The 25,467-nt window shown below is 46.1% G+C and overlaps 1 protein-coding gene across 1 annotated transcript in view; it reads left to right on the top strand.

The window, feature by feature from the left end:
* Nucleotides 1–25,467, top strand: part of LOC144829539 (synaptotagmin-like protein 2) — a 739,182-nt gene that overhangs the window by 607,092 nt on the left and 106,623 nt on the right. Inside the window, exons 8-11 of the mRNA XM_078688777.1 lie at nt 11,930–12,028; nt 14,707–14,798; nt 18,141–18,242; nt 21,488–21,657. Coding sequence (XP_078544903.1) covers nt 11,930–12,028; nt 14,707–14,798; nt 18,141–18,242; nt 21,488–21,657 — 463 coding nt within the window. The remainder of the gene's footprint in view (nt 1–11,929; nt 12,029–14,706; nt 14,799–18,140; nt 18,243–21,487; nt 21,658–25,467) is intronic.

Below are 25,467 nucleotides of genomic sequence, written 5' to 3'. Positions count from 1 at the left end.
TTCGGGTAAAAGTGAATTGCATATATATTGTCGCAAAATTAGATTTTCAGCAAGCTGAAAATCATCTGCATTTTGTACAGAAAGTAGCCCTATGAAAATGAGATGCACAACTGTATTCTTAACAAATAAATTGAGGTGAGATGCATTGATTTGCCTGGATGCAATCAGCAGTTGAAAATGTCTCACTGACTTTTTGCGACCAGAATTTTATTTTACAAACTGACCTATGTACTATTAGATCAGTTCTTGAAATAAGGAGTCATGGGGGGTCGCAGATTGACCTGTCTAAGTTATGTTAATTAGACAGGTTGTAATTTGTGACTTCCTTTGCATGGCTGCAATTACAAGGATGGTGTCATGCAGAGGACAGGTCACCATCACCCCTTCATTCCAAAAGCCGCCGCTTAAAGCAACTGGTCCTACTTTAAAAAGAATTGATATGGAAAATGTACGCGACAACAAACAGTGGTCCACTGGATGACTGCCTACTTCCCAAAGCAGTCATCATGATTCACAAAGGGACACTGCCCCAAAATGGATTCCTTCCCTTTTGCAAACCAGTTACCTCAATGACTTGGCAACTAATCAAAGGTGTTCCACTGGAACTTTGGCCGCAAAGAATTGGTACATACTACACTAACTTGCAGTTTGAAAGGAGTGCCCCTCACATGCCTCTTCCAAATTGCAAGTCAGTGTGGGTGGGTGATACCATTCCTTTACTCGGAAAAACGGTCTCGATTCTTAATCAGCATATTAGAAAAAGGGATTTTGCAGTCGCATAAACCCCTAGAACATTCCTCCCGTGATTCTTTAAAAATTGTTATTGCTTCTTTAATAAATGAATATAATTTCTATAAAAACTAACAGTTTCTAATACATTTGAATTTATTCTTTAAAACGCATTTAAATAATTCTAAAAAAAAGCTGTCTATTTTCATTGTAAGCAAATCCACTCTCAAATAAGAAGTGAGTGTAAGATGTGTGGAATTATGCCATTTTTTTTCAAATAGGTGTGCAATTACCCACTCAGAAAACAAAATAAAAACGTTATTGCTTAGTGCCTATCTAATAATCACGGTGCCTACAGCATTTAAAATTCTGTGCAGTGAAATTATTTTCTTTTCCTAAATGAATAAAAAAATGTACACTGATTCATTGGGAAAAAATATAGTATTATTAGCCTATTAAACATGTCACATTAAAGTTGTCGGCGCAAAAGAACTTTCACACCGTAACAGCAAAGGTAACATCTTTGATGAAGACATATCCATGAGCAGTTACCTCAAAGCAGTAGTCAGTAGCTGCTTCTTTCTTCTAAGTAATCAATGACATATCCTCTCAGTTCTCTCCATATCCAGCAGGGCTCAGGTGGAAGGAACCATAGGGAATGCTCACTCACTGTAATGCTTTGTGTGCTGGTTTACCTGTTGGTCAGTTTCATGAACTTCAGAGAGCACAGAAGACAGCTCTCTGGTTTGTTACAAAGTTGAAATAGAGATCACACCACAGCAACAGGTAAATCCCTACAGAGTCTGCCAATTGGGAGAAAGGATTCAGGACAGGTTAAGATCTATTGACAATTTGTCTTTTAATGCCTGCATGGGCCAGCTCCACCCTCCCTCATCCATTTTATCCGCGTTCATACAATTTTGATGATTGTTAGAAGTATTCATCTTCACTTAGTAGATAGACCCCAGGTTAAACTACTTTCTAGAGGAGTGAAAACCTTTTCTTACCAGGGCCCCGATTGCTGGAGCTCACTTCCCCCTAAATCTGTGACATATCACATCCTTCCGAATGGCTTTAAATAGGTACCAGTTCTGGGAATCATTAAGGGTAGTTGGAGTAAGACCGCAACAAGAGTCCAATTGTTAATGCGCACTTTAGAAATATTATCAGCCAGTCCATGAATGATCATGGCTAAGCAAGTATACTGAAGCCTAAAAGCTGACACTAAAGATGTTCCTCTTCATTGTGGAGCAACCCAAGTACTTCAGCATCTCATTACAGTGTGAGAAAATAATGGTCCCTAAAACTCAATACTAATCTATATTCCAAGACCAGGGAGGACCAAGTCCATGTGGTTGGTAAGAAAATAGGTGGAAAACCACTGCGGAGGTGCTTACAATGAAATGATCCAGAAAGCCAGTTGCAGTCTTAGAAAGAAATTTAGGATAAAAATGGTAAAATCTACACTTTCACGGCATTCGTGAAACATGATCTTGCATGAGAAGATCCATTTAGTACTCTTTAATACCAAGAACAGGTCATGTAACTTAACGTAGAAGTAAATCTCATGTGAGGGGCTATGGAGTGGGCAGAATTAATAGAATCAAGAGGGCCAGCTGGTACATGGAGGAGCAGCGTGATGCTGACAATGGCGAGCATTGTTATGTTTTGGATTTAACTTTAATAAAGCACTCTGTAAACCAGAACAGTACCCTTGTGCTATCCAAATTAAACCAGAATCAAATGATATGGGCACAGGCTTAGTCAAATAACTAATTCTAGTAATTTTCTTAACTGAATGCAGTTATAGGTACTCTTTATTGAGCAGGGAGAGGCAGTCCAGTGTCTAGCTGCAAGATACCAACAAAACATTCACAGAGCCAATAGGTCTTGCCTATGTGAGAGCTATTCGCTTTGGCAATGTGTTTTGGCCATGTTTCACACCAACGTCGCTGCTGTTCAGCATGGCTAAAAGTTAGTGGCATAGAGAGAGCGGAGTGGAGTAAAGTGTTGGAGAGTGGAGTACAATGTCGTAGAGTGAATTAGAGAAGAGTAGAGTGATGTGGAGTGCAGTGTCATAAAGTGTGGTGTCGTAGAGTGTAGTTTAATGTAGTAGAGTGTCATAGAGTGGAGTAGGGTGTCGTAGAGTGGACTTGGCATAAATTGGAATGTTGTGGAGTAGAGTGTCACAGAGTGGAGTGTTGTAGAGTAGGTGGTATAGAGTGGCCCAAAGTGGAGTGACATAGAGGGGAGTAGAGTGTCATAGATTGGAATGAAATGTCAGAGTGGAGTGACGTGACATAGAGTATTGTATAGTGTCGTAGAGTGGAGTGTTGTAGAGTGGTGAAGAGAGTCACCGAGGGGAGTGGTGTAGAGTGAAGTAGCGTTGTGGAGTGACCTGGTTTAGAATGTCATAGAGGAGAGTAGTGTTTCCGAGTGGAGTACCATAGAGTGGAGTAGAGTGTTTAGGAATGGCATTGAGTGTCATAGAGTGGATTATCATAGAATGAAGTAGAGTATCGTAGAGTGCAGTGTCATAAAGTGTGGTGTCATAGAGTGTAGTTTAATGTCATAGAGTGGAGAAGGGTGTCGGAGAGTGGACTGGCATAAATTGGAATGCCGTGGAGTAGAGTGTCACAAAGTGGAGTGTTGTAGAGTGGAGTGGTATAGAGTGGCACAAAGTGGAGTGACTTGGAGGGGAGTAGAGTTTCATAGACTGTAATAATGTCAAATTGGAGTGGAGTGGCGTGACGTAGAGTATTGTATAGTGTCGTAGAGTGGAGTGGAGTGTTGTAGAGTGGTGAAGAGAGTCATGGAGGGGAGAGGTGTAGAGTGAAGTAGTGTTGTGGAGTGGCGTAGAGTGACGTGGTTTAGAGTGTCACAGAGGGGAGTAGTGTTTCCGAGTGGAGTACCATAAAGTGGAGTAGAGTGTTGAGGAATGGCATTGAGTGTCATAGAGTGGATTATCATAGAATGAAGTAGAGTATCGTAGAGTGTAGTGGCATAGAGTGTTGCTTTGTGTCATAAGGTGGAGTGGAGTGGCGTAGTGTTAAGTGGAGTGTCATAGAGTGGAGTACAGTGTCGTAGAGTGGAATGGCTTTCTGACCGACATTGAAATAAGGCCCTCTGTGTTTTCTGTCTGCATTTATTTTTAAAAGTAGAACATTTTACTTCTTTGTAGTGACTCTCCGTGCTGCCTTTTAGGAATTCTAGGCCAACAGCTGAGCAGATAGACAGCACAGGGAGGTAAAAAACAGGATGACATTTCCTTAAATAACGGCTTATGTCAGCATACCTTTGTATTATAGTGCTAATATTTACTTGCAGGTGCATTGTTATGTTCTATTTGGCTGCTTCATTTGATAAAACAAGACAGGCATCAAAGTACGAGTGCCGTTTATCAGTTAAATAAATGTGGAAATATACAATTTTACTACTTCATTTATTCACAAAACTCAAAATAAATATGAAAAAATAGCAGTAAGATGACAAAAATAAATATGGATAAATAGAGATGGAAATGTTAAAAAAAGTATTACCATGAAGCTTTGAGCCTTAGTTATCAAAGTTGAAAGCAATTAATGCACCCCTAGGTACATTTGAAAAAGAGTTGAAAACATTATGCTGCAGGGGGAGACCTCACAAGCGGCCATATATTGTATATTATCTATCTTTCCTTTTCTGATCACCCCCGATTATATTTATTCCTACATGCTCTGATGCCCAGATGGATTTGGTTTGCACCTGATAAGAATCATAATAAATGAAAAACAATTTGGTAGCTGTGGTTAGATAATCGCACATTTGCAGCAAACAGTTTTTGGGCCGAGTAGCAAATTGCACCTGATCAACTATAACCAGAAAAGAGGTGCTCACATGGAATCAGCTACCAATGGGATGTAAATTGATACAAATAGGCCCGCTTTATAATTTGGCGGACGACCTAGGCCAGGGGAAAAGAGTAAATTACTCCATCCCCACAGAGGAGGGACCATCCACCAAATTTATAAAAGACTACAAAGCAGGCGGCCATTTATAATGCAATTCCTGGAACCGATGTCACTGCGGTTCCTGCCAATGCATTTCAGTGTTTGGTGCAAGACTGCGTCAGCATGATTCAACTCTGCACCAAAATTTTTCTTTTTTCATTTCCAAAATGGGATTTTCTTTTTGAAAATACAAAATGTAATGCTCCCCTCACCATGGGAGTCATTTCCTATGGTGGTGGGTAGCATTTTTCTGTCCCTCGCCACCAGGGTTTGCCTGGTGGTGACCGACAGTAAAAACAATGGCCATATGTCGCCCATACTGATTGAACATCCTGCCCACCGTGAATAAACATAGGTCTCTTAGGGAGAACCTACTCGGTCACAAATCTAATTTTTTTAACTGCCCTGGTTCCTGAGCTGTTCAAAATAAATGTTTTTTCTTTTTTATAAAACTTCAGTGAGAGTAGGCAGTGACCCCCCTAGAGTCTGCCTACCTCCCCTCAGGACCCTTTCCCCTTTGCAAATCAGTTAGATATTCAATTTAAAAGTCAAATAAATAAATAATCAATAGTTTACAACTGGAATTGCGGTTGCAAATCATTGACACATACCATACCGACTCGCAGTTTGGAAGGAACCCCTCTTACACACCCCTCCAAATTGCAATTCGGATATGAGGACTAAAGAAACACTGACCTGATTAGCATAGAGCTGCATCTGAAGAAATTCTGTGTGAGTTTAGACACTGGTGTAATAGTGATTTAATAACCAACAGTGAAAAATATCTCTGGTAATAATAACATATGAGTAGTAATGATTCGGACTAGACCTTTTAGAAAAAAACGTAGGGACATATTTACTTAGATATCGCGCAGTGCATGCTCTGCGCTGCATGATAAGGAAAGGGCAGAAATGTGTCATACCTAACAATTCCTGTTGTTTCCTAGTGCTGGCGCACAATGTGCTGCCTTGCGCCAATGCAGGCACCCTTGCACCATGGTGCACGGGTGTGTGAGTTCTAAGCAGGGTTGTTTTTGTGCAGGAAGAGGTGCCTTGCTGCGCAAAAACAATGCCCTGTGGCATTTTCCTCTTTCTAAATGCATAATGCAGCACACATAGAATGGAATGGAAGTAACGAGGAGAAATACAGTTCTTTCTCCTTGTTAAGCCTCACCCGGGAAGGCTTAGCATTCTGATGCATTCCCAGGTATAACAGTATTGGAAAATCTGGAAATGATTCAGAATCCATGGGTGGATGCATGGGTACACCCACACTCCACCCATAGAACGTCTTCCCGGGGCAGAGTAACGCAACGCAGCGATTTGTGCTGCACTGCTCTGTATTTATCAAGCCACTCAGGGTCACAAAGGTGGCCTTGCGTGGCTTGATAAATCCTGCTTAGGTTTTGTGTCGCCGTTGCGCATGCAAGACCTACATAAATATATCCTTTGATGAGGATGCCTGCGACCAATGAGCACTGAAAATATTACGCATCACCATAGCATAGGTAAGGGTAAAGGCCATCTCATCAGTGAAGAGTCCAGGAAGTCTTGCCAGCATCCATAAATTGCATTCATGTGAGCAATTCTATAAGAATTGTGTAGCATCTGTGCACCAAAGGAATGCAAAAGTACTACTGCATAAAACTAATAACAAAGCAGCACGCACACCTCTTATGCATACAGGGCCTGGAAAAAGCACATCAATGAGCTTATGTCTCATGGATGCAGTCCGTGCCATTGTTATTCGAGCAGCTGTCCTAACAAGTGGATGAGACAACACAAGCGTTACATTGCCTCTCCATTGCACCACCTGAGCACAGCCTCCACCTATGGGACCCAGGTTCCTCCGGATGGAGAGGACAACCTCCAAAGCCATCTTCAGTTCTGTCATGCATTTCCGGTGCCTTATGCTGCCGCCTACCCAGCTTCTCCCCACCCAGAGCCCCCGCGCAGTAATTCGGAATGGGCTGCCTAGCCCCTGTATTCACATAGCCCCTCACTTCCCCTCCTTTGACATTGCGTTGCCATGTCTGCTCTGAGAGCTTGCATAGGCATAAGGGACGGGGTGAACACACCATCCCACGCTGCAGTGAGGCATAAGGGACGGAGAGTCCACGCCATCACACGCTGCAGCGAGGCATAAGGGACGGAGTGTCCACGCCCGCCCGTGCTGCATCAAGGCATAAGGAACAGAGTGTCCACGCCCACCCATGCTGCAGCGAGGCATAGGGGACGGAGTGTCCATGCCCTCTCATGCTGCAGCGAGGCATAAGGGAAGGAGTGTCCACACCATCCCAGGCTGCAGCGAGGCATAAGGGACGGAGTGTCCTTGCCCTCTCACGCTGCAGCGAGGCATGAGGGACGGAGTGTTCACGCCATCTCACGCTGCAGCAAGGCATAAGGGACGGAGTGTCCACGCCATCTCACGCTGCAGCGAGGCATAAGGGGCGGAGTGTTCACGCCATCTCACACTGCAGCGAGGCATAAGGGACGGAGTGTTCACGCCATCTCACGCTGCAGCGAGGCATAAGGGACGGCGTGTCCACGCCATCTCACGCTGCAGCGAGGCATAAGGGACGGAGTGTTCACGCCATCTCACGCTGCAGCGAGGCATATGGGACGGAGTGTCCACGCCATCTCACGCTGCAGCGAGGCATGAGTGACGGAGTGTCCACGCCATCTCACGCTGCAGCGAGGCATAAGGGACGGAGTGTCCACGCCATCCCACACTGCAGCGAGGCATAAGGGACGGAGTGTCCACGCCATCCCATGCTAGAACGAGGCATAAGGGACGGAGTGTCCACACCATCTCACGCTGCAGCGAGGCATAAGGGACGGAGTGTCCACGACCTCCCACACTGCAGGAGGCATAAGGGACAGAGTGTGCACGCCATCCCACGCTGCAGCGAGGCATAAGGGACGGAGTGTGCACGCCATCCAACGCTGCAGCGAGGCATAAGGGATGGAGTGTTCACGCCCTCCCACACTGCCGCGAGGTATAAGGGACAGAGTGTGCACGCCATCCGACGCTGCAGCGAGGCATAAGGGACGGAGTGTCCACGCCCTCCCACACTGCAGCGAGGCAGAAGGGACAGAGTGTGCACGCCATCCCACGCTGCAGCGAGACATACGAGACGGAGTGTCCAGACCATCCCACACTGCAGCGAGGCATAAGGGACGGAGTGTCCACGCCATCCCATGCTAGAACGAGGCATAATGGACGGAGTGTCCACGCCATCTCACGCTGCAGCGAGGCATAAGGGACGGAGAGTCCACGCCATCACACGCTGCAGCGAGGCATAAGGGACAGAGTGTCCACGCCCGCCCGTGCTGCATCAAGGCATAAGGAACAGAGTGTCCACGCCCACCAACGCTACAGCGAGGCATAAGGGACGGAGTGTCCATGCCCTCTCATGCTGCAGCGAGGCATAAGGGAAGGAGTGTCCACACCATCCCAGGCTGCAGCGAGGCATAAGGGATGGAGTGTCCACGCCATCTCACGCTGCAGCGAGGCATAAGGGACGGAGTGTTCACGCCATCTCACACTGCAGCGAGGCATAAGGGATGGAGTGTCCACGCCATCTCACGCTGCAGCGAGACATAAGGGACGGAGTGTCCACGCTATCTCACGCTGCAGCGAGGCATAAGGGACGGAGTGTTCACGCCATCTCACGCTGCAGCGAGGCATAAGGGACGGAGTGTTCACACCATCTCACGCTGCAGCCAGGCATAAGGGACGGAGTGTCCATGCCATCTCACACTGCAGCGAGGCATAAGGGACGGAGTGACGGAGTGTCCACGCCATCTCACACTGCAGCGAGGCGTAAGGGACGGAGTGCCCACACCATCCCATGCTAGAACGAGGCATAAGGGACGGAGTGTCCACACCATCTCACGCTGCAGCGAGGCATAAGGGACGGAGTGTCCACGACCTCCCACACTGCAGCGAGGCATAAGGGACAGAGTGTGCACGCCATCCCACGCTGTAGCGAGGCATAAGGGACGGAGTGTGCACGCCATCCAACGCTGCAGCGAGGCATAAGGGACGGAGTGTTCACGCCCTCCCACACTGCCGCGAGGTATAAGGGACAGAGTGTGCACGCCATCCGACGCTGCAGCGAGGCATAAGGGACGGAGTGTGCACGCCATCCAACGCTGCAGCGAGGCATAAGGGACGGAGTGTTCACGCCCTCCCACACTGCCGCGAGGTATAAGGGACAGAGTGTGCACGCCATCCGACGCTGCAGCGAGGCATAAGGGACGGAGTGTCCACGCCCTCCCACACTGCAGCGAGGCAGAAGGGACAGAGTGTGCACGCCATCCCACGCTGCAGCGAGACATACGAGACGGAGTGTCCAGACCATCCCACACTGCAGCGAGGCATAAGGGACGGAGTGTCCACGCCATCCCATGCTAGAACGAGGCATAATGGACGGAGTGTCCACGCCATCTCACGCTGCAGCGAGGCATAAGGGACGGAGAGTCCACGCCATCACACGCTGCAGCGAGGCATAAGGGACAGAGTGTCCACGCCCGCCCGTGCTGCATCAAGGCATAAGGAACAGAGTGTCCACGCCCACCAACGCTGCAGCGAGGCATAAGGGACGGAGTGTCCATGCCCTCTCATGCTGCAGCGAGGCATAAGGGAAGGAGTGTCCACACCATCCCAGGCTGCAGCGAGGCATAAGGGATGGAGTGTCCATGCCCACTCACGCTGCAGCGAGGCATTAGGGACGGAGTATTCATGCCATCTCACGCTGCAGCGAGGCATAAGGGACGGAGTGTCCACGCCATCTCACGCTGCAGCGAGGCATAAGGGACGGAGTGTTCACGCCATCTCACACTGCAGCGAGGCATAAGGGATGGAGTGTCCACGCCATCTCACGCTGCAGCGAGGCATAAGGGACGGAGTGTCCACGCTATCTCACGCTGCAGCGAGGCATAAGGGACGGAGTGTTCACGCCATCTCACGCTGCAGCGAGGCATAAGGGACGGAGTGTTCACACCATCTCACGCTGCAGCCAGGCATAAGGGACGGAGTGTCCATGCCATCTCACGCTGCAGCGAGGCATAAGGGACGGAGTGACGGAGTGTCCACGCCATCTCACACTGCAGCGAGGCGTAAGGGACGGAGTATCCACACCATCCCATGCTAGAACGAGGCATAAGGGACGGAGTGTCCACACCATCTCACGCTGCAGCGAGGCATAAGGGACGGAGTGTCCACGACCTCCCACACTGCAGCGAGGCATAAGGGACAGAGTGTGCATGCCATCCCACGCTGTAGCGAGGCATAAGGGACGGAGTGTGCACGCCATCCAACGCTGCAGCGAGGCATAAGGGACGGAGTGTTCACGCCCTCCCACACTGCCGCGAGGTATAAGGGACAGAGTGTGCACGCCATCCGACGCTGCAGCGAGGCATAAGGGACGGAGTGTCCACGCCCTCCCACACTGCAGCGAGGCATAAGGGACAGAGTGTGCAAGCCATCCCACGCTGCAGCGAGACATACGAGACGGAGTGTCCAGACCATCCCACACTGCAGCGAGGCATAAGGGACGGAGTGTCCACGCCATCCCATGCTAGAAAGAGGCATAAGGAACGGAGTGTCCACGCCATCTCACGCTGCAGCGAGGCATAAGGGACGGAGTGTCCACGCCATCTCACGCTGCAGCGAGGCATAAGGGACGGAGTGTGCACGCCATCCCACGCTGCAGCGAGACATACGAGACGGAGTGTCCAGACCATCCCACACTGCAGCGAGGCATAAGGGACGGAGTGTCCACGCCATCCCATGCTAGAACGAGGCATAAGGGACGGAGTGTCCACGCCATCTAACGCTGCAGCGAGGCATAAGGACGGAGTGTCCATGCCCTCTCACTCTGCAGCGAGGCATAAGGGACAGAGTGTCCACGCCATCTCACGCTGCAGCGAGGCATAAGGGACGGAGTGTCATAGCCCTCTCACGCTGCAGCAATGCATTCGAAATGGAGTGTCCAGACCATCCCACACTGCAGCGAGGCATAAGGGATGGAGTGTCTATGCCATCCCACGCTGCAGCAAGACATAAGGGACAGAGTGTCCAAGCCCTTCCACGCTGCAGCAAGGCATAAGGGACGGAGTGTCCACGCCCTCCCACACTGCAGCGAGGCATAAGGGACGGAGAGTCCAAGCCATCCCACGCTGCAGCGAGGCATTAGGGACGGAGAATCCAAGCCATCCCACACTACAGCGAGGCATAAGGGACAGAGAGTCCAAGCCATCCCACGCCGCAGCTATCAGTGCTTCCCATGTACTAAGACCATGGTACGCATGGTCAGCAGGGATTGGAAGTGAGAGACCTTCCAGCCCGCCCGGATTGGGGCCTGCCCACTAGATGCCCAGCAGATCCTCCAACTCGAATCATCCAAATAGAGGTACACCTTTCCATTCCGTGAGTATGACGCAGGCAGAGCCCAACAGCGAATAGAAAACCGACATGCAGTGCTTTGCCTTGGAGCCACCTCTGCAACTTTGACCCTTGTGCACTGTGCAATAAAAATGTTGCAACCTGATGCATGTGAGACTCTGCAAACAAGCAGCACAGGTGCATAGGCTTAGTAAGAATCACTGCAAGTCCTGCTCCTCTAAAATGCATTTGATGTCGACCATTGGCAAACACCGGCACAAATTAAGCACTCTCGGTATATGCTCAGGCTGACCAGCTGTGATTTGAGATTCTGTTATGCTCATGCTGTTTCAAACATCTGTTGCTTTTCTTGCAAAACCCTTATTTTTTTCTCTAGCTTTATGCCTACAGCTGTTTCTGTCTGATGCTGAGTATCATATAGACACTTGAGGCATAAGGCTGTATAGAAATCACTCAGTCACATATTCACTCACTGATTACTAAGCGTAGAGGTGTTGGCAAAAGGTTGCAACGATAGTACTGATGATTGTTAACAAAAGTAACTAAATGCTTAAATCTGCATGTACCTGCATTCATACCATTTAGCAGATAGTTTACGCTGCACAAATCGTGGTATCATTGAAATGCACGAAAACTCAGTCTGTAACCAATAAATCAATCTGTGCTGTGTCTGACGATCCATTGTATCAGTTTACAGAACATGCTGCATTAATGTGTATGTCATTATGAGCACCTGCTAGGGCCTGTATGATATTCCCCTGTTAATTACTTTTCTGTTTCGTGTTTTCACTTCCATCAGAGGAAGTCGACGATGACTCCCCAGTCGCGATGGCCCTCGCTCGAGCCAACAGTCTTAGCAATGCAAGGAGTATGGTGAATATCTACACCTCCACTGAGAGTAAGTGCATGTTTGGTGGCTTCTCATTATTTAGTGCTTGATAAATGCGGCAGTGTATTCAAGGTCCTCACATTCAGAAGGCGAATAAGGCAGCCATGTTGCAGTGTCAGCAGCTGGGGGTTGGAAAGGCCACTGTACTTCCTCTGGGGCTCCAACTAGGCTTCAGCAGCCTGAGGGACTGCCACTAACATCCATACGACTTTCACACGATTTCTGATAGTGTGTGATGAGCTGTGGAATTTAAAGACAATAATAGATTCTAGAGAGAGAAAATGGAGTCCTGTATCAGCATGAAATGCCAGACTTGAGGGTACCACAGGGAAAGCCAAGATGTGCAGCTGCCTTCGGAATCAGCTGCAGTCTGGTGCTCAAATATGTTTGTAGACCACAGCAAGGAGTGTTCAGTACTCCACACATGAGATAGGAAAAAGGTGAGAGAGGAAGATTGTTTTACCGTTCTTTAATAGAACGAGCACTGGTAAAGCCAATAGGTCTGGATTTAATGGCCCATTAACACTGTAGAGGGAGATGGACAGAATGGAACAAACAGGAGCTGGCTGAAAGTGCTATAGTTGGAAAAAAGTCCCTCATGCATTGCAATGCAAGCACTTGAGCAGAGGTGGAAGAATACATCCAAAGGAGCAGGTGCACCAACACAAGTGGAGGCACAGTTTTTGGGGAGATAGCCAGGAAAGCATCAGGTGCCACAAGAGCGGTCAGTTGATTATGGAATTGTCACGCTAAGGACCAGACCCACAAAGGGCCTCTGCACTTGTGATGCAAGCCCTGCAGTCGTGGGGGAGTGTCCGAACTCAAGGTAGAATCAATACAATGAGAATTCTCACTGTGCAGATTCTGCCCTGAGTGCAGAGACTGCCCCACAACTAGGCGGGGCCTCCACCACGACTGCGCGAGGGTCTTTGTGAACCAGGCCACGAGTTTCCAGGGCCATGAACAGAATGATCCCAGAAAAGCTTTAGTTATTTCATGCACTTACAGAGCTGTGGGATTTGTCTAAATGTCCTGGGTGCATGGCGCTTTGGTATTAGGTCCTGTGGTTACTTTGCTGCCAGGTTAGAGGTAGATAGAATCACACACTGCATCATCTTAAACACTGAAAATGTGATTCACTTAAACATTCTTGATTGTAAATCTTTGCATATATTATTTTATGTTGTTGAATAGTGACACCATCCGGAAATGTTTCAATATTGATATGCATTGTATTTGACACTGTATTTTAATTATTGTGGTGACACCCTGACAAAGCAAAAAGGCCTAACATTTGCTAAGTCTAGCCCTCATCCTGTGTTAGGCGTATAGGAGCAATAATGGGTTTTTCGGGTAGAGCGCTTGCAGGCGTGCAGACCGTTAGTGGTGCCTCATGCATAAGTGACCCAGGGTACTTCTAGGGGGTTACTTGACCTGCAGTACCTTTCATTCCTATGTGGCCTCTGTTTTGTGAGGCCCTTTAGAGGTGGCATTATATGCATTTCCAGCTGCATTCTATATACATTTGTTTATTTGTGCCTAGTACTTAGTAGTGTGTGTAATAAAATACTTTACCTTTTTGGAAAAAAAGAACTGACTGGACAGTGAAATATTGTGTTGTTTGTTGCATTGCTGAGTTCTGAGCCTCTACTCCACAGCACCTACCCTCAGTAAGCATTGGACTGTTCTTCCTTACTACCCTGAGAGTCAACTGCTAAAAAGGGGTAATTTGTTCCCAGGTGGGGCGTCCGAAGTACAGTTGCCCCAAGACCCCAGTCGCAGAAGTCCCCAGTTATTACAATTGTGTCCTATTACTCCATATCTGCCCTGGGACCCTCTGACTCCAGACTCCTTACAAGAAGAGAAACAAAGAGCATTACATTGGAGACACTTAAAGAAAAGGACACTAATTTTTATTCAGGAATGGGCAGGCCTGGGAGGAAAGGCAAGGTTTGGTAGCTGGAATTTAATTGGCTGGTAAAAGGAAACAGGGAGCACAAAGCTTTTATTTGTGCTCGTGTTATGCTCCCAGTAGGATAAAACATAAACAAATATGGAGAATGGACTACACTGTGAAGCATTCTTGAGTAAATGAGTTTATCATAATTTGGGGTACAAACTGTTTAGTAACAACAATATAGGGAATGGGATTCCCAGAATTGCTAGAAGGAAAAAAGGAGGCTCTATCTCTGTCACAGTAAGGATGATTTACAATGCAAACAGGAATAGTATTGAGTAAGCTGCCCTCATCAGTAGTGTTTGCAGATTTTAAATCTGTTTTGACTGATAAGGGAACTATTTGCTGATTCTCCCAGTTTGTTAGAAAATAGCTTGCAGAAGGGATTGGATGTTTATATCACTGTTCTTGCATAAGTGTCCATCAGAGCTTTGATAGCTTCATTATATCTCCATTGAGAACATGTCTCAGTATTCAGGAGGATATTAATTGAAATTCTAGTGAAATTGACATTGTATCTTCTTTGGTGTATCTAAAATACTATGAAACTATGCTTGATCGACAATTGCAGTAGATACCTTATATGGTTATTATTGACATTATTTTACTCATCTCATAGATGTAGTTTAAGGTTACAAAGCCAGATTAGTGGATGTGCTCTTTGGAAGGTTTATAAACATATAGACCATCCATATGTGAATTAACACCAGCTTTGCCCTTATGTCCACAGCATACAATAAGCCACAAACAATAACCCAACAGCTTCTTGAGCCTGAACGGGCAAAGGAACTGAGCAAATCTACACCAGCCCTCCTGTCAGAGGTAAGTGCGCTTCACACACTCAGGCACCTGCTTGTGCCTTTCAGGTTAAGGGAATGTTGGGTTTGCCTTCAGACATCGTTTGTGACGGTAAGTATATGCCATATTTAGATGACGGATTTCGTTTTATTTTACACTTTCTGCCTTTGAGAAATATATATTTTCATGCACAAAGATCCAGGGTTGTAGATATTAAAAGCCAATAATGCAAATTTGAGAGGTTTTCTACATCTTGAGCCACCTCTTCAACTTAAAAAATTGGACTAGATGCCTTAATCATACATATTTATGGTATTATAAGACACCGAGAAGTTCCATGGCTTCAGTACATGCCCATAAATCAAGCGCCTTTATAAGGTATCGTTATCAATGATAATTACCCTTATCCAGATATAAAATATGTTTGGATGTATGTTTTTTAATATAATACTTTTCTTTCCTCCAAATGTGCTTGATGTCCTCTACTCCCCTTCACCCACTGAAAATCACTGTAGATTCAATTTTGTGCTGAACGTGTATTATACAAAAGACTACAATTGGTTCTGTCGGGTAAGATAAATTGCTTATGTACTCAAGAGGTAATCATAGACAAAAAGTTGAGCAAGTAACATTAATACTTTACAAATTAAGTTGGAACACATGAGACAAAGAGATTTTTGCAGAGCAGTAAGTATTTACTTTTTCTGTAGGTCAAATATTTCATGCAGCTTTCAACAGTTCACAAAATGGTGACAATAACTATAGTGAGTAAAAGTGACCAAGTGACATGGGTGAATAAGTGTCATTTATACATTGGTGAGACAAAGACATATACTTTTTTACAAAATGTACACAGGAGGTAAACTTGATGTTCGGCCAGTATGGATCTGAGTCAAGTGTCTCTGGTAGAACGCACAAGTGCTTGATATTTTAAGACCAGAAGACCTGTGATGGACATGAACCGTATAAGTGCATCGATGTTTCGACCCTAACGTATGTGTAATTAAAAAGGACGTCATGATGGGTCTTCTTCTGGACAAGAAAACAATGGGAAAGACAGCCACCTTCAAGTGGATTAAGTCAAACATGTAGATTCAAAGTGTGACCTCAATGATAATTTCGAGGCAAAGGATTGACGTGGAAGATCAACTTTGCGATCTGATTTCATAAATGATTTTGCCGGCAGGGGTAGCAGCGCATCTACCAAGGAGGTGGAGCTCTCGTTTCTGTAATTTCAATGGCTCTCCTGGCCCGGTCAGTGATAATTGAAGCAATCCCTCTGAATTGAGTCGAGCTCTGACATCGCGTGCAGCAGAACATGTATTATAAACAAACCTTAATAAATACCTTCTTGGTAATGGGAGGTTATAAGTTTAATTATTGCTACCTTTTCTTTGTTTTCCCTCTTATTTTACCTTGAAAGTAAATTTTTTCTTCAGTTTGTTCTCTGATTTTTGGGTTTTTTAATTATATTGTTTATTTTTGTCTTATTCCTATACATGCTTTACAAATGAAAACATTTATGATTTTTTAATAGTTTTTGCCTAGATTTTGTGATATGGTGAGAGGTGATATCTAACTCATTAAGAAGTACACTTCCTAAACAGGTGACTAATAGACTGTTTACCCTGCCGATGCCCAGATACCATACATTTTGTACTGGGACCGTTCAATTTTGCTACAACATCTGCACTAACCAACAAACAAAAATTTCAAAAGAGACATTTGCACTTATCATTTTCCACTCGTCAGTCGGTGAAAATATCAGTGCAAAATCGCCTATAAAGCATGTAAAAGAGGATTGTGAGAAATGATGGCTGTAATTGTGAACTGGTCCAATAAATGTAGTGGAAAGTGCTAAATCTTTCTTCTTTATTTACATGTCTAAACTTCTAATTTGGTGAATGTAGGGTTAGGGGCTTGTACATATGAGGCAGACCAATCGTCGTGATTTCAGGAGGTTATTTATTATAATTTATTTCCAACACACGGAGCGCCGAGCGTGTTGCACCACACAGCTCCGGCACCCGAATGATCGCGCTCCTGGCGGGACCCAAAATGGCCGCTGTTCACGCTACGCGGTGACGTAGCGTGAACCACTAGAACGGCAACACTACAGTGAATAGCCGGAGCTTTCTCTTGCACATATCTAGGAATTACTCAGGAGCAGCTGGTAGTGGGGCAGCTCTGGGGGGAGGGAGGGGCACAGCAACAACAGTAAAAACACACACAAAAAAGAACTTACTTTCCACATCACCACTCTTCTGCCCTTCTGACTCCACTGCAGCACATGATGAGGCTCCCAGACACCCCTACGGTCAATCCAGACGTTGCTCTCATGATGATGGCAGCATGAGAGAAGTGCCAGGATTGGCCTGCGTGCCCTGGATTTGCGCACCCAGAGAGACTGGGGGCCTGTGTCTGCTGTCTCCACCCCGGGAACGCAGCTCGGGTTGGACACATCTCAGTGTGCATGTCGGTTTGGTCGTCCTAAAACTTAGCAGCAGTGCCCACCACTCCTCCTATGCCCATCATCACAATGGCCCCGCCCCCCAGACTTGGCCCTATGGAGAAAAAAAAAAACCTGTGTTATTATCATTTTATTTTACAAGTTTTGTATCTGCTGGCGGAGGGAGGGGGAGAGGGGGGGACGACACTCCTCTGCCATAACGGAGGAGCCGCTGCTGGAATTACTGCAAGATATGTGGCATCATCTCTAGGTTAGCTCAAGGCATTGTAACTCTGGGGTTGTTTAATAATGATGCAAGGCAGAAAAAATATGTCTGGCACCATAAATTATGCCACACACTATTACCGTCACATTCACTAGCAGGACCGGTCCGTTAGAGACTGACCAACATTAGGAATCTACAGGAGTACTGAAGAAAAGAATTGCATCAATAACCCTTAAACAGGCTTGAAAAAAGGTAATCCACCCTAGGGAAAATTAATAAAAGTACCATCACGTTCTGCATTATTTTTAAACTCAATTAGTTATCAATGTGATTTGCTAAATTGCTTCATAAAGAGTAGAAGAACCTAAATATTTGATTTAATTTATTTAATGATGTAAGCTGTTTATGACTTCATATTAATAGCACCATTATGCGTGGGCCTCTAAAAATGTGGTGTTAATACCATTTTTGGACAGGGGTGTGTATTACAGGAAGTGGAATCTTTCCTGGTAAAACTGGGTGGGATCCCACACCCAGTAACATGTGTATTCTCGTACCGTGGTACCTGTGCAGAAAACATGCAGAAGTACCACGGCCACACCTCGTATTAAGGCTCTGCATGAGTAAAAGCAGGTATTTTAGTCAGTACTGTCTGTAAATTAAGATGCCATCTCTGTGTTTTTTTGGGTAGACCGAGTCTGATACAGCATCTGAGATCAGTTTTCAGTTCAGCCGGCACCGGAAGACCCGAAGCAGCGGCAGCCACTCCTCTGATATGGCGTCGGTGTCCTCGGTACGTATGAAGAAGTAATTCCATTGTAATTACAGAAGTAACTACATTGTAACCAAATATGAGTGCAGCCTGCACGAGTGAAGGAATTACGGCGTGGGAGAGCCGCAGTTTTGCGCCCGCGCTGCAGGGTTTTGAAACTGGGGCCAGATTTTTCAAGATTTTGTATCTGTGCAATATCATGCAAAGTCTTAATCAATTGTTTAATTCTCATAGCAAAATGTTTTTGAATTGTGAAGTTGTCATAAAAGTAAATCCAGTATTACTTGGCACTGCTTTGCATTACTTTGCATCCAGGGCCTGTCCCATGGCTGTTAACATCAACCCAACCACCCACTCTATCTTCTAAAATTGCTATACAGAGCTCTGCATTAAAAATATGGCTCCTGGAGGCAGGTGTTAAAGAAAATGTTTTCATTTCTCCTAACGTTTCGCAGATTGCCTTTATGAAAAGTTTTAAAGCTAGTTTAAGCATAGTATTTTGTACTGGAAGGGCACTCAGCAGCCTTTTTGTGTGCCAGCGATGGAGAAGAAAGCAGAGCACCCTTTCTTAATAGCTAGGCCTCGCCAGTGCTCTTTGACTCAGGGAAATATAGCACAGGAACTTTAGCTCCTGCACTGCATTGCAATAAAATGTTATAAAAGTGCTCCTCCATGTTTTAATGTTGTTGTTCTGCCCCAGCGGGGCAAACTTGTTTGTGCAATTTGAAAAACCATGTGATGTGCCACACCTCCCGTGGTTCCCTCGCTGCCATAGCAACACTATCCTCCTCTGGATGGCAAACAGTGGCGGGGTTGTAACAGGGATGCCTTAATGCACTGCTATTTGCATGACAATTGTTTTTATTTCCATTATGTGCACAAGTGCAGTCACTGCCCTTGTACCAATCATTGTAAAAGGCACTTTAAAACAAGAACTTGTGCATTAAAGCTGTCCCTGCTGCTTAAAGTGTCAGTATGAATGCCGGCTGGTTGGGAACAGAGGCATGTGGCGGAAAGGGAGAGTTTAGAAAAAAATGACTACGTTTTTGTTGCCAGCCACCCACTCTCCTCTGATGCATAAACAGGAAGCACCGAAGCTCCCAGACTTCCCTAGCCAATCACAGCGCTGCCTTACATCCGCATTGTGATTGCTCTGAGTCCCATGGTTCGGCGCTCAGACAGGGACTGGAAAGCTGTGCATGTTCTCCACCCAAGCTCTACAATACAGCCGGTGGAGAAAAGGCTATTTTGGCCGGCCTAAAATGCCCCGCCCAACCATCATGCGCACTTAAGGTGCAGCAGCAATCACTCCTCCTACCTCTATCAGGCTGTGACAAGACCAGCCCCGCTCCGCCCCAAACTGACTGGCTCATAATAGGAGAAGAACAGGATAATAATGTAACGTGTTATTGTCATTTTCTTTTTACACTTAGTGGGGCGTCGCCCCTGCTAAGTACGGCATCCATTAAGGGCCGTATTAGGCAGAGTTCGAGTCCCTCGTTTCCTGATGCAGTTTGTCATTACAATAATGAACACTAGTGCATTTCTTGCGGCTGGTTGTTTTGAGGACACCATCCCAGATCAGACGATGGTTCAGTGCTTCATGCACTACAGCCTGGTGTGTCCTCTGTGTCTTGCCTGGCCAGAAACTCTTTTAGCAATTAAACACACACTAGGCTTGTTGAGCTGCTTCTCACATGCAGAAAGACGCCCAAAATGCGGACTAGTCGAATATTCCCTATATGGTTGAATGAGAAAGCTTTTGGAGCATTTGTGATTTAATTCACAAAGCCGGAGAGCACATGGAGGGCTGCTCCATGTAGGTAAGTTAATGCAAAGCATGCAGTACATACGTAGTAGCAAGTACCACCTACACGAGCACCAGGGAGTTTTGCCAAAGGAGTGTCATGGAGCAGTCATGGAAAAGTAATGCTATTGAGGTGAACACCTTCACGTCATAAATGTGCCCTAGTTCTAAAGATGCTCCCAAATGTAAACCTCCATCAGTGTGATCCAGGTATAAGGGCTGCAGCAAGTGTTCAAATGATGCCTATTTAGGAAGAAAGGGTATTTCGAAAAATGGGAAAGACATTTGTGAAATGTATTGTAATTGCATTTACATAGCACTTACAACCCCTGATAAGACGTTGAAAGAGATTTGTGGTGAATAGCAAACTTCTCCGAAACCCAAGGTTAGTAGTTAATCCAGTGGTTGCTGGTTACTCTTAGTTATTGGTATTAGTCGTGTGGTCTCAAGGAAGCCCTCCGATGCATTTACTTGGTGATAGATTAAATGAATAGGTGGTATAAACTTCCCAAGTCTACTAATGAGGAAAACTTTCAGCTATGTCAGGGGTTATGGAAAATTGCTTCACCCCACTATTAGGGATCACCAGGGGTCGCATCTGCAACCCCTGCCGTGGCCCTGGCGGGCCTTGGCATTGCTTTTGCGACCACTGGTCCAGAGGTGGCAAAATCAATACTGGGAACACAGGGGCAGCTTATACTTGTGGACGTTGGGTGGGGCTCCACTTCCCTCGTTTTTTGTCATTTTATTGCACTAATAGTGAATAATATATTATTCATGTCTAGTATAATAAAAATGGAAACATTTACCTGGAATATGACCCTCACTGGATGCTGGGATAGGTAAAGAATTCTTTTAAATGTATGTTGTGTGCGTGCGTGTGGGTGAGTGTCTAAGTGATAATGGCCTACATTGGGTAAATTGTTGCCGTTTTCTGCATTATTTACTCTAATCTTACTTGCCATTAAGAGAGGGGCTGCTGCAGGGTATTTTTATTTGCATGGCGCTTATGAATGAGCTGTGAGGGTTCAGGTTTTGTCCAGTACCTGTTTGGGATTCTGCCTTTGCCCTCTCCCCTTCCTGATTATCTTATTGATGTGCGTCACTGCAAATTTACGACCCTAACGATTGGAAATCTCACTCCTCGGCCTTCCTTAAATCAAACGCTGACGGACACGCAATTTGCAGCCGGTCCTCGCCGGCTCCTCTCCCGCCCCCGGGCTCGGTGCATCTGTCAGCGCCTGTCAGGCGGCCTCGGAGCTCCAGGCGCTCTAACTGTATAATATTCGCCATTATCCGCACCCCTGCCTCCTTGGCCCCTTGTCTGACACTCAGATAACTCGCAGTGACTTTAAGACATACGTGACCTACAGGGAATCACCAATAAAGGGCAGTGCTGCGGCTGGCTCCCTACCGCCCCCTCCTGGGCCCGCACTGACACTGCGCTCTCTCTCCACAGATCAGCAACAGCGTGCTGAGCGTGTACAGCGGCGACTTCGGCAGCGTGGACGCGCAGGGCATGGTCCAGTTCGCCCTGGACTACGACGAGAAGAACCGAGAGTTTCAGATTTACATCGCTCAGTGCAACGATTTGGCGGTGGTGGACGAGAAGAAAGGACGCTCCGACCCGTTAGTGACATTTCTTTTCATACATGTTCTCTTAATTCTGAAATTCACTCGAGAAGTAGAAACAACAGACAAAGTATCATGATGCATAGAGTTGCTTAATATAATTGCCTTGTATTAAAGTGAACTGTCCCCCACACCATTTTCACATCAGTGTTATGTAATTTGCATTTTTTTTTGCAGTTTTATATAGCGCGAATGCGACCCGAAGGTATCAGAGCGCTGTACATTAGCACCAGTTGCATTGCAGGCGGACACATTCATTTTAAAAAACATTTTTTTTAGACACAGGGAGATTAAGTTATTTGCCCATCCCTGAATCGCAGGATGTTTGAGCCTCCCGCCTGACTCGGACCTGGTTCCCCAGCCTCAAAGGTGGCCGCTTTAGCCGAAAAAGTATTACATAACGTGGCAGAGGGGTGACACTGGCATATGTCCCTGCTTTCTGCGCCCCTAGGGCTCTTTGGTATTACAGAAAGGGGTGCAGATCCTTGTGTGGCACCAATTGTGAATCAGATCGTGCTGGTGCGCATGAAGTGACACACCAACCCAAGCAGACGGGACCCCATGCTAATGATGCAAAAGCTTAGCCTTATCCGGTGTATGAAGGACGAGGGGGCAGAGGCTGCAGGGTGCCTCACTGACTGTGCACTACTATGCACCTTCGAAGGGCCCCAGGAATCCCCTAGGCACCCCCTACAGGCACATGCAATCAATCTCTGCACCGGCATGCAGGGGGAATTCAACCCATTTCGGAGTGCAAGCTAAGTGCCACCTGCACTGTGAAATAAAGAGCAGCTGCTTCAAACAACCTTTCACTAATGTGCTGCCCTCTGGGTAGCCTGCAACTTCTCTGCTGCCAGGAGGATGGCATATTATATGGGAGCACATTATATGGGAGCACAGTCCCTGCTTGTGCCTGGCACACCTCGTTAAAGCTGCACCGCGACGCAAACAGGGACAGTGTGCCTCACGTATAATATCTCCACGGGTGTACTGTTTGGAGAGGTGGTTGTTTTGCAGCCCTGTGCCTGCACAACATTTGTGATGTGACTCAGGCAATTCTTTTCACTGTGTTAGATTTACTGCTACACAAGCTTCTGTCCGTCATGGCTAAAACACATTGGCAAAGCCAGTAGCTCTTGCCAATGCCAATACTTATTTAGCCAATGTCTGCCAAAGCCGATGCCTCTCGCTTGCAATATCTTATCCTATATTTATACTAGGTCAGGCCAAATGGAGGACATGTGAGCTAATGAGCTCTAGACAACCATTCCAGACGGATTATACTAGGAAGGTGCATGAATTGAATGACACAGTATTGCCCTCCCAGTCCATGAATGGGCAACAAACCCGTAGCATGCGGGCTAGCCCTTATGCCAAAAGTGACCCAATAACATAATATCCAGTCTATCTTACTATGGAAAGGATATGCAATCTCACCTTGAATCCTGTGTTTTCACGAAAACCTTAGAAGCGTTTGAGCTGGTGGAAATAAATCCTCCGAAACAGCATTGGGAGGGGTGCAAAGGCAGTTACAGAGGAGAAGACAACAAGATGCTAGCCAAGCTTACTTCCATTCAAAGGTTCACTAAACTCCTGTCCTGCACTATAAACAGAGAGTGGTAAGCAAAATACTCTAAGTCGCAAATCTTAACATAAGAGAAACAGGCACAGATGGTTGTGACCACCCATGGAGATGAAGGACCAGGGTAGAGTGACCTGAAAAGAGAAAAGGAACAGGGTAGTTCTAGTCCTGTGGCCACGCAGCAGCTCAAATTGTCAAAAATCCTCCATGAAAAAGCTGATATAAACTAACCAGACTATCTATCATCTTTACCAGTGTCCAAAGGCCATGAATAAGGGAACCCAAAGACATTCTCTGGAATAAATTGCTTGTGTGGCTTAAGTCTAACAAAGGAACTGGGAAAATCAGACCTTAAGAAAAACAAGCATTGTGCAGGATGTTGCTAGGAGGCTGCTGCACCATTAGTAATACAGGCAGTGCTTAATTTGAACCGGGGGATGTCGGTGAGGGGGGCAATTGCACTCCTTTTTGCAGACCAATCACTTATTTTTCCACATCAGACATTGTACCATGACAAGAGAGAGAAAAGCACACAAAGCAAAAACACGGAGTCCGATAAAGATTGGAAAAACCTTCACAAAGGAAGAAAGCAGTAACCTACAAGAGTGAGATAAAGGGGTAGGGAGTGTCTCGTGGTGGATTAAAAGGAATAAAGTGGATTTAAGACTGTGCAGCCCTAGTATTCCGTGCGGCTGCATTTAATTGCATAAGCTGTAGGTTTTCTGAGCAGAGTTTTGGGCACCAGCACTCATTCTTGTACAAATAAGCACTGAATGCAGGCTGCAAAATCAGGGACTGTGGTGGGGAGCGGTGTCCCTCATTTGATAGGGCAGAGGAGGGGTTAGGACGTAACACGCAAATAATCAGATGTGACGTTTTTTGCGAGGCAAAAGGACAGATGTAAGGAATACAATTTGAAAGTCCATGGAAGTTGTGTGTCCAGATTTCTGCAACCACAGCCTCCTCCTCTGAAGGCCTTACAGTCCCTCTCTGCATCCATTCGAATGAAGGATTGGCCCCTTGAGACATCCTTGTTGAAAAAGACTCTGTTTCATATTTTCGCAGTGGAGCTTATACAAGGCAGAGCCCAAATGATCGAACACGCCAAAATCCTCACTAAGAGAACATGCATGTGCCTAGCTGAGCTCATGTGAACTAGTGAATGGCCTTTTTGAGTACCAAAAATGTAAATGATTTTAACTGAGGAAGTGTGTTTTCAAACTTTCATATCTTGGGTGCCAGGACGCTGCACATCTAAGTCTCGGAGATGGACAAATTAAACAAGCCAAGGTAGAAAGAGAAAGGATCCATGGCTGCAACAGGTTACAGTTACACTGAAACAGGGGGTTGTGTTTACACTGATTTACATCACTATTGTATAGGAAAAGGAACCTGAGGACAATACATGAAATCATAATCCTATAGAAGTTATTCTACATGGTCCTTCCCCACCCAACCTTCTAGATCTGCACGGGACAATAGCACACAGTCTAGGTTGATTCATCCCTACTCTGTTTAAGGAATTTAAGTCCAATGATTATATACCAAGCAGAAGGAGATTGTGTAGGGTCCCAAGGGAAAGACGGCTGGACAAATGAGTGACCAGGTGGGCTCTTCAGATTTCATCGAGACTCATTACCACACAAAAGTATCATGTTTCCTTTTTTTGTATTCTTTTTTCTTGACCTTTTTCTTTTACCTCAAGTAGAGATGGCCCTCACTCCTTTCTCCATTGAATTATTCTGTTTTTTTGAGTTTGAAAGCTCTATTTGAGTAATGATAAAATACAGAAAACCAGTGGCGTCACTAGGGGGGTGCGGGGGGTGCAGACCGCACCGGGTGTCACCCCATCATGGGGTGACACCAATCTGGTTAGTTATGCTGGCTGTCTCGGGCCAGGCGCTGACTTGGTGTGGGGGCACCATGTTCAATGCTTTAAAAGCACCGGATGCCGCATACTTTGTCCCTGCAAAAAAAATGACAACTCCAGTGATTAATGTTCTTCCTGAAGAGAGTCCGGAGCCTTTTCTACTGAAAGTATTGACAGATCGTAGGGCAGAGGTTTAACATGCCTGCTGCAAAGTGCGTATCCCATTAACATCACAAAGTGCATATAATAAAAAAATAGGTCAATGTGTTACCAGTTTGGTCTGAGATCCTTTTCTTACTTTCAGTTTATAAGTTAAAATCTTAATATAGAGCAGTGAGCTATTAACTGCCATCAC

The sequence above is a fragment of the Lissotriton helveticus genome, chromosome 4_1, assembly GCF_964261635.1.
Source record: "Lissotriton helveticus chromosome 4_1, aLisHel1.1, whole genome shotgun sequence".
In the NCBI taxonomy this organism is placed as follows: domain Eukaryota; kingdom Metazoa; phylum Chordata; class Amphibia; order Caudata; family Salamandridae; genus Lissotriton; species Lissotriton helveticus.
This window is presented reverse-complemented; position numbering and strand designations above follow the sequence as displayed.